This window comes from Perissodus microlepis, chromosome 16 (genome assembly GCF_051167445.1).
Source record: "Perissodus microlepis isolate ML-2025 ecotype Zambia chromosome 16, ASM5116744v1, whole genome shotgun sequence".
Taxonomy (NCBI): domain Eukaryota; kingdom Metazoa; phylum Chordata; class Actinopteri; order Cichliformes; family Cichlidae; genus Perissodus; species Perissodus microlepis.
The window spans coordinates 12,922,587-12,932,637 of record NC_140476.1 but is presented as its reverse complement, the minus strand read 5'-3'; the positions used below and the strand labels follow the sequence as shown (position 1 = coordinate 12,932,637).

Sequence of the window (10,051 nt, the reverse complement as noted above, 5' to 3'; positions counted from 1 at the left end):
AAAAAAAGTCAGCAGGAAAATCTTTATTTTCTCTGCTTCATGTGTTTTACAAGAACTTTCTTTTTGCTTTGTGCACTGTTTTCATATTTATTAGAAACATGATGATTTGATGAAGAGATGATTGTAACTACTGTACCTCCTTAGAGTTTTCAGTCTTTTGTTCCACAATGAGCTACATACACACATGCACTCAGAGACACAAACATATTAAATACATATATCTTATAAGTGTCATTCAGCAGGTAGGAGCCATGGTGGGCAGAGATAGAAAAGTGCATCGTGGGATATAATCTTTGACCTGTAAGAATAGATGTACAAGGACAGGTTATACTTAATCAGATATGCAAGTAGGCATCATCTGATCTCATCTACTTGGAGTTTAGGGGGCAGGAGAAGGAATGGGTGCCTCAGATTCACACTGGTTCTTTACCTCAGGGCAGGGCAAGGGCACAGAGCAGCGTGAGCCAATCAGGTTAGGTTGTGAAGGCCTCGAAGTCTGAGTCTGAAACAGGAAGCATGAATCGTAAGAGAAACGAACAAGTATTCAAACTTATGTCCCAACAATATGATACTAGATGTGTTTGCTACATAACAGATGAAAAGTAATGTGTATGTGATCCAGCACATTTAAACATTAACACCAACAAGACTGAATAACCCGATCCAAGGAAGTTGTAAGTGCAGATAAACTAAATTAAAAATACAATAAAATAAAAACACACAACAGTCTATGGGACTTAATTACTGTTTTAGTTTAAAACACAATGACTAATGATGCTCTTGCCCCTGTTACATATCTTATCACAAATGGTGCATTATGCCACTCGCATAATAAGGGCTAAACTGAAAATATAAGCTCCTGATCTGAACTTAATCAAGACACACAGAAACCGTTAACCACATACATGTGCAGTTTCCAAATCAGTAAAAGCAGGAAGTAGTTTTTAATGCATGATTCTGTTGTCTTATAATGTTTAAGGGTCCTGAGAACTGAAAATAATCCTTCAGATTTTCATGACTATATAATTATCAAACAGTTATCATACTGTATCATCATTTTGCACTAGCATGAATTTAGTGTAAATTAGTGGAAAATACGTGGCTGCCATATTCTAAAAAAATAAAATATTCCAAATTATCTTGTGGCACAATCTTTATTCGTTAATTCCTTTTTAACAATGTGAAAATAAAAAGAACATCAACATGTGAGTAATCAGTAACAATTAATACAGGCTGATATATTTATTAAAGTTTTCATTTGCCTATTTCACTTTTAGTCTTTGCCAGTGCTGACAGCTATACTTTCAAGTGAAAACAAAACTCATGCAATCTATGATAAATGAGGCACTCGTGAAAAATATGTGTCAATATAAATTACAAACATAAAGCATAAAACACACCAGGGCAAAGGGACACTGCCTATAATTAGAAACTCATTGAGACAGGCATGTGTCTTTTTTTAATGCATATTACAACATAACACTGGCAGCAGTAATTATTTTAACATCTGCATGATTTGGCACCAGCATGATTTTCTTTTGCTTTCAGCTTTGCCCTGCAGCAACAACCACATTTAAAACATTTCTTAGTGTTGCACTTAAAACATTGGCAGTATCTTCATGTTACTTGAGATCTACGAAAAAGGCATATTTGAGTTTTATCCATGAGCTCCAACACTAACTATCTTCAGTGACTCCGTCCTGTGACTGTCTCACAGACACAAACATGCAGCCCAACAAAATCAATATTTGCGGATATGAGCTGGATAAACTATTTCAGTTACCATTCACATTAAACCCAACTTTAGTAGCAGCTGACTGATTGTCTAACTGAAATTTAATTGTAGAAAACTAGTCTGTTTATTCCTATTTACTTTTGTCTACTTTCGTTAATTATTAAGACATATAATTTAATCAAAAAAGTATTTAAGCCTGAAAGCTGGGAAGCAGTGCAGGAGGGAAAGTCATCAAGTCACCCCTAAAGTAATGTGTTTGTAATTTTGCACACAAGGGAGCTCATCTGGAGTTGGCTGAGGTTTAATATTTCGCTCAGGGAGCATGTAAACAAATGTTCTTTGATCATTTAGCTATTATACATCCTGTAACCGGATGCAATAATGCAAAATTTTTTAAAATCCAGGACAGGTAACACACTGCCGTCACAATCATTGTCACTTTCTTCTTCCTCCAATCACTTGACAACACTCTCAGTCACACCTACTGCAGGAGGACCAAGGAGAATCCAAAAACTGATTTATCTTTTTAATTTGTTTATAAAGCTTGGCACGTTTGCATCAATAATGTAAGAATAGCAAACACATAAGTAGTTAACATGTACAAAGACTTAACAATCATTATTTGTAGCTGTTTCAGTCACAATACTGTGATTTGTCCTTTAACTTAAATAAAGTGCTTTCCCCAAACTATAATCTAAAATCTGATTACAATTTTAATGCTATTTGGGTAAAAGTGCAGGACCAACATATGATAAACTTGGATTTAATGATACACGAGCTCCCCCCTACTTCAACTTTCCAACAACAAGATAGTCAAAGTGTGTGAGCATGTGCTTCACCTAACTACTTATTGCTTCATACTTATTCTGGACATCATAACAAGCTGACTGAGAAACACTGGTCTTCAGTTAAAAGGAGTTTATGTGGCAACCTGGAAATAAACCACAAAAGGTTCTGTGGGCTACCTTTGATTTTCGTGTGGCACAGTTGTGCAATATTCCCACTGCCAGAGAGTCTGAATGAGAAAATTCTATGGCAAGGTCTCAGCTGACTCAAACACAGAAAGAGCTACACAGAACGACATGCACACACAAACACCACCGCACACACTCAATTTTAGACCTTCACTGACATAATGTATTCTGAAAAAACTTACACAAACCTCAAAATTCCCAAATATATTCCTAACTCCAGGTTTGGCTTTAAACCTAAACTCAAACCTTAAATTCTAAAAGGCCTTTCAAGCTTTGTTTTAGAGTTACTTAAACTGGTCCTCACAAAAGACTCAATTGAAGCCATATATACAACAGATCTAAGTCATCACTTAATTCCAATTCATCAGTCTATGCAAATATCTGGCAAATTCGCGTTCACAAGCAATCCTCCACACCAGCTTGCACCCAAATGCAAAAACAATTTAAATTCCTGTGATAATGTAGAAACATAACCACAAATCTTATCTTTAGTGTGTTCCTTTGGAGGAATGTGAAGCCTTGTCATCAGTATAGGCACTGTCTCAAATAAAGATCTGCTCAATTCACATTACATTAGAGCTGGCTGAAGGCAAAACACTGAGGTCAGTATAATAAGGCAACCCAAAGAAAGTAAACCTACAAAAACACATCATTAGGAGACAACACACCCACACTTCTTTTTCTTTTTCACGCTGCAATCACTTTTTATCACAGGTTTAAACTTATCCTCACTGCACTGGCTTAGGGGTGTAGTGCTGGCAGTTGTGGATGACTCAGGGGAGAAGCCTGGCTCCACTGTACCCTTTGCCACACTGATGCATCCATCTCCAGCCACTGAACCCAATTTTATCTCTTTACATTTCTGCCCTGCAACAACCTCTTCCCTGCTCTGTACATTCAAATGTTTTGCCTTAGCAATCCCGCCATCTAAACGGCCCCTAGTTTTGTCACTGACAGCTCTGCCCCCACCCCGAGCACCTGATATGTAGTCGTTAGCAGCAGCTCTCTGCTGGGCTTCCATTTCTGACAGGCTGCATGCCAAAGCCATCTGTAGGTCTTCATCTTCCTCATCATCCTCACTGCCTCCCGGAACCCCGTAGTGGTAGAATGGGGCCGAGCTAAATGAATGATGCGTGGGTGAAGTGTAAGGGCTCAGGCGGGATCTGTCTGACTCAGCGGTTTTGTTCTGGAGTCGTGGCTTCGGAGTGGCCTGCTCCTCTCGTCGGCTCAGCTCCAGAGCAAGGGCCATTTCATCTTCCACACCTTCGATCAAAACAAAAACAACAAGACAGCTGTCTCACTGCACAATCAACACAAAGCAAAAACCTTAGACATACAGAAAAACACATAACCAAGCAAAAACTTCAGGTCAAGCGGTAATACAAAAACTAAAGCCAAGGTACATATAGTTAAACAAACTAAACCGATAACTAAAACTATGTGAAAAGCATTTCCGCGGCCTAAAAAAACATGATTAAGGCTTTAAAAGAAAAAATAAAACTAACTGAAATTATTTTGTGAAAAATATCAAGCAAATATCCTTAGTATTTGTTAAACTTGTAAAATTACATTCATCGGTGCTGATGAGGCACTTATGAATTTGTTTATTGAGACTTCAGATGTCTACAAGACTAAGAGTTAACTGCTTTCAAAAAGTTCAGTGTTTTTATTGTAATATCTATACTAATTTTCCTAAATTTTGCCTTTGGCGCATGTCCTCAATTGAATACGATTAAACTAACACTGAAAGTCATAAAAACTAAACTAAAACGAAACCTTTTTAAAAATTAAACTAAACTTAAAAAGCAAACCTACTCTGGGAACTGACTCAAAAAAACCTGAATTAAAAATACCAAAAATATTAAAAATAAGAATAAGATCAATTAAATACAAACTGAAACCTCGTCTGTTTTTTTAACACATTTCCATGCTTGCATTGAAATCTTTTGAATAAGCAAATGCAGCACTGCATTTTGACACAATTGTGGTTGTATTAGAAAAAGTTGACACTGAATTTGTATTTTCAGGTTAAAGCAAATAAGCACCAGAAAAAAGTTTTTTTTTTTTAGTTTGCTTTTTTTTATCTCAATTCATTTATTCAGTCAGCATTGTCTCACCATTAATTAGAACACTTTTCAACACACCATCCTCCTCAATCTCTATTCTTTCCTGCCCATTCTCCTTTATCCTGTAGGAAAGACAAATACAGACATAAGTGGAATTATTTAAAAGCCACCACCATTTCTAGTGCCTCTGTGTTTGTGCAAGTGCGTACTCAGTCTTAGGGCTGCAAAATTACAGCCAAAAAATATTTTGATTAACACTATAATCACGATTATCTACCACAATTACTCACTTTCATTTTAGTGACACAAATGCACTGCCACATAAAGATAAGAATGCTTTCACATCTATGCTTTGGACTGTCTACAAACCTTTGTAGACAGTCCCCTTTGCAGACTTTCCCCTTGATTCATTTCAGTAGACGAAGAACATAAACTAATAACGAGGGCACTGATTTCACTTTTACATTGCACTATATTCCTGTTAATTAGGCTTACCCTCTGGCATTTTGCATACAGTGCAAGTTTTCCCCCTTTAGAAAAACAGATCTATAGAGAAACTAAATTAGACCGTGTTGGTATTTCCACTACATCTTTGTGGGCTTAAACGATATGCTGTTTGTGATGTACAGCCTCACTTTTATGGATTTCTGAATTGATATCGGACAAGACATGTCATCAACCTCTACAATGCCTTTCAGGCTCTTCATGCATTTTTCATACTGCAGTGTGAATGCTGCATTTTTAGGTAGGTGTACACATTCGTTTTGTTGCTTTGTAGTTCCAACACAACTTTATGGTGCCCTTTGCATATGATTTGTTCTTTGTTCTAAATCTAAAGTATTCCCAAACAATAGATGATGATCTGCTTCTAGGGACAATCTATTGAGACAAATACAATTCAAATATGCACATATGCACTGCTCTTATTCAGCAACCACAGTCACATCAAGATAATTCTTAAAACGCTGGAATGTGAAACTGTTTACTGGTGCTAAATTTAATATATTCTTCAATTAATTTTTCACGTTTTGCTTTGAAGATAATACACTTGAATATGTACTTCCTTTGCTGCATAATAGGAATTGATAAGGAATTGCATACTTCTTGGTGGTGGTGCGTTTTCCATTTATGATACGAGTGGAAGTAGAAACTGATCTAAAGTTGCCCATCCCTCCACCCATGCTGTCCATCCCATCCAGACCACCCAAGGTAGTGGAGAAAGAGGAGAATTCAACTGTAGAGAGTCAAACAATCAAAGAGAGGAGAGGAAAGCAATATTAGTTTTTAATGTATCTAACCCATCTCCTGATATTAATTCTTTTAAGTATTTTTTAAACTAACAAGTGAAACTCTTGATATTAGCAATATCAAATATCATTAATCTGGCATTTGTTGATTATATACAACACAAAACGTTATAGACCCTCTTTCTGTGAGACACTCCTGGCAACCACTGATGATAGAAACCGCTTATAATAGAAGTTTAACTGAGTAGAATTGCATTAATTACCAGTAAAGTAAAACTGAAAGGAAAAACTACATGAGAAAATCCTCTTCAATCCTCTGCAAACAGTTTACTTATAATATTTACTTCTTTACCTCCTCCTGATGGAAAAGAGAAGAATCTCCCCGGGCTGAGACGAGAGGATGAGCTTCCAAATGAGGAGAAGTCATCTGAGTGAGAGACAAAGACATGCAAGTACATAAAAATACAACAGTAATGGACAATACCTCCCACCCTGTCCATGACGTGCTGGCCAGTCACAGGAGTGCATTCAGAGACAGACTGAGATTACCCAAATGCACCACTAAATGAAGCAGGAAACAATTCCTGCATGTGGCTATCTGCCTGTACAGCTCTAATGTACAGTACGCAGTGCAATAGTTACTCCATTTTGCAGTGAAAATAACAAATAGCAGTTTAGAGGTTTTACTGTTGATAGTTTAGAGTAGAATGTCGACCATTTATATTTAATCTCTGTAATATTCTGGATATTTATTATTGAGCTACTTGTCTATATTCAAGCTATTTCCTATATTTGTAACTTTGGAATATATTATAGCATATAATTTAGTTCGGTTACAGTAGACCTAAGACAAATTACTCTCATCATATTTTTTTATTTTACGTCTAGACTGAATAAATAAATGTTAGTATTAGTTCCTGAACTAATAACAGATGAACCCCACCCCAATATATGTTTGACTTACCGAAGAAGCTGGCAAAGGGATCCTGTCCACCAAAGAATTCTCTGAACACCTCATCTGGGCTGCGGAATGTGAAGGTGAAGCCGGGCATTTCTGTAAAGTCTGAGCTGGATGAACCTGAGAAACCAACATGTCACAGTCAGGAGCGAAAAGGAAAAATGAGGACAAACGTAAAGGAGAAGGAGCAAGTAGGAAGGGTAGGTAGTAGTAGTAAGAAAATTACCAAAACACATTTTTTTCTTAAAAAAATTAGAAGATTGCTAATGATTACTATAATGGATGCAACAATATCACTGATTTTTTTATATATATACCTGTGTGTCGCATTCTGTCATTTCCATATCTGTCGTATGCATCACGTTTGCTCTCTGTCAAAAAGGAAAAAATTACCCACGAATATCAATATCTGTACACATATACATCTACAGTATACCTTGTACATATTAGACCAGTTGTCATCTATGGTGACTTACTGTCAGACAGGACTTCATAGGCCTCAGCGACTTCTTTGAACTTTTTCTCTGCTTCCTCCTTGTTGTCTGGATTTTTGTCAGGATGCCATTTCAAGGCCAATTTCCGGTACCTGAACACAAACAACATCAAACATCCATGCTTATATATAAATAACCACACACATAATGAAGGTCTGGTTCTTAAACCTCTATCTATGAGATATGAGCTTATTTAGTGACATAATATGATAATGCATCTTTGCCCTGAAATGCAAATTTTTTTGGACTGAAATTAAACTCAAAGTTTGTCTAAAGTTTGTAAACTCTTAAAAAATAAACACACAAAAACACATACTGGCAGTGGCCTCAGTTTTTCAGTGCTTACATAACCTTGCTATCTAAAGTAGGTTTTCACACTTCAAATATATCTTCAGATATTTTTTTTTTACTCAAGTGAACTTTTTGTTACTTATGACTATATTTTCTAACACTTGAAATAGTGCCAGGATACTTACGCTTTCTTGATGTCATCCTGAGTGGCTGTTTTGGACACTCCCAAGATGCTATAGTAGTCCACCATGTCACCTCCTGTAACTCCTCAAAACACCACGCTTTGAAAGAAAAATACAAATACAAGTTTCGTTTGGTCAAAAATTAAAAGCACCAATGTGTGTGGATGCACAGCTTCTGCATCATTTAAAAAAAAAATGCTCCTCTTGACTAAAAAACACCTTTTTTATCTATGGAACCAAGTAGATTTTAAATAATGAATAGATAGAATATAACAATAATAATAATAGATTTTAAATAATGCTTAATCACCATTGTAGTGGAGATTATATGAGCTCAATGGATCTATTGGAAACAGTAAAACGATTCTAAAACATGTATTTAGAAGCTGGAAAATTATATCCCCCTAAATTTACTTAAATTATGATGTCACTGAGACAGTGCTGCTCAAACTGTTCAACAGCTGTATTACTGTAGGACTCGTGAGTTGAACTATACTGAGTTTAAAGCTACATTAGTTTTAAGAATGCTTTTTAACTTTAGTTAATTATTATTAATCAGCACTTTAAAGCTAGAATATGAGATTAGTGTGGAAGCAGTATGGTTAGTAATGTTTTAATTTTTATCTAAACAATTAGCAACTTGTATGTGATGCATGCATAAAAGGACAGAAAATTTAATCTGTAGAGATTTTAAAGCCAAATACATTCTCTTAACTAGTCTAAAAATCCTCCTTTAGGTCCTTTTATAATTTGAAATTTCCAACAAATATATTGAGTTTGAAAGAGTAAAAAAAAACTAATCAGCAGACTTCACTGAATCATAAATGTACCTGTTATAAACTGCTTCAGAACGGTCACATGAAAGCATCAAGCCTGTTATCTTTAAAAAAATAAATAAGATCTTGGCACAGTCAGCTGTTCTATAATAGCCACAGACGACACCCTAACCGAGATGCCAGTCTCATTTGTAATCGTTTCGGGGCTGAAGGGGACTTCCGAACTGAGGTGAAACAACTAAATCTAACTTTCTTTGCCCCTTCAGGATGAGCCATGCACTCATACAAGCCTCATTACTATGTTATTTCTAGCGCCAAGGCATTTGTCAACTGCTGCAGTGCTGACATGACTGCAGGCCTTATAGATGCTTAAATACAGGGACAGATGAACTTGGAGGCACAGGTGCTGTGCTATTCGAGTATTGACATTAGGGCACAATTAAGATCATTTGGTATTTCGGTAGCACATCTCCTTTTATGGTAAAGTTGGACATCTGTCATAAATTGCAGCACCTATTTGGATAGGCACAAGTTGTTACGCCTAATCTCGGCAATGGACCTACCTTAGGAGTGTTTTGGCCTAATGAGTGAGCAGTTTAGCCGTCTGTCCACCAGTTTGGAGCGACAATGAATTAGTTGTTATAGCGGTCCTTCTGGACTACACTCCCCCTCTTTTTCTTCTCCTTTGTTGACAGCCGCACAGGCACCTCCCCTGTTTTCAGCCTGCTTCTTCACCGCAAATATTTTCCACCAAGCCAATATGACTGTAACCTAGCGTTAGGGTCTGCGCTGAAGTCCCCACCGAGATAGCATGCGCGCAGTCAGCTGTGTTTGTCCCGAGTGCTCCTCTAAGCCCCACGCGCTACGTCACCGCGAGCGCATAGAAAAAAATAGAGCGCCTAGAAAATGCCAGCGTTTGGAAACGTCACCGGGCCCGCCCTGCATGCCTCAGCGCCCGCCTGTTGCTCCGTGATAATGCTTTAACCTCTAAACATAAACGTATGCCAAAACCTAGAAACTATTTTTCTCTTTTCAAATACAGATCACCCAATCATCGCAGAAATTACTAAATAATTTACAGTCGCTCCCGTGTAGCTGGAGCGGGGAAACGAGGAAACGATTTTACTACAGTCAAGTTGTAATTCTGACATCCCGCTGTACTTTCTTATTGGTAGATTATAGAAATTAGGTTTCCAGTTTAGCACGTGATTAATCGGTAGAGTCATTGATCTGGATCACACAATGAGGACATCATGTAATATCAGAGTTATGTGGACCTCTCAGCGACGTTTAATCAAACCTCCTAGGCCATGTTATGAATAGTAAAG

The 10,051-nt window shown here is 37.1% G+C and overlaps 1 protein-coding gene across 2 annotated transcripts; it reads right to left on the bottom strand.

Moving 5' to 3' along the window:
* Positions 1-8: 8 nt before the first annotated feature.
* dnajb2 (DnaJ heat shock protein family (Hsp40) member B2) lies at positions 9-9,666 on the bottom strand. 2 transcript variants are annotated; one of them, XM_084908733.1, is made up of 11 exons: positions 9,287-9,661; positions 7,951-8,046; positions 7,457-7,566; positions 7,298-7,351; positions 6,987-7,100; positions 6,375-6,449; positions 5,877-6,009; positions 4,827-4,897; positions 3,688-3,972; positions 431-502; positions 9-298 (listed from the first exon to the last, which is right to left on the bottom strand). In XM_084908733.1, exons 2-10 carry the CDS (start codon positions 8,013-8,015, stop codon positions 474-476), a joined length of 936 nt encoding a protein of 311 aa, XP_084764859.1. In that variant the 5' UTR covers positions 8,016-8,046; positions 9,287-9,661; the 3' UTR covers positions 9-298; positions 431-473. The 2 variants fall into 2 exon arrangements, with proteins under 2 accessions (XP_084764859.1, XP_084764858.1); XM_084908732.1 differs by lacking the exons at positions 9-298; positions 431-502 and having other exon boundaries at positions 1,136-3,972; positions 9,287-9,666.
* Between the last annotated feature and the right edge of the window lie 385 nt (positions 9,667-10,051).

Excerpts from the sequence above, each read along its gene's own strand:
- dnajb2 (XM_084908732.1), bottom strand. The coding sequence starts at position 8,015 with ATGGTGGACTACTATAGCATCTTGGGAGTGTCCAAAACAGCCACTCAG. Across the intron at positions 7,567-7,950 it reads CAGGATGACATCAAGAAAGC|GTACCGGAAATTGGCCTTGA; the intron begins GTAAGTATCCTG and ends GTTTGTGTTCAG. Across the intron at positions 4,898-5,876 it reads AAACGCACCACCACCAAGAA|GATAAAGGAGAATGGGCAGG; the intron begins GTATGCAATTCC and ends TCTTTCCTACAG.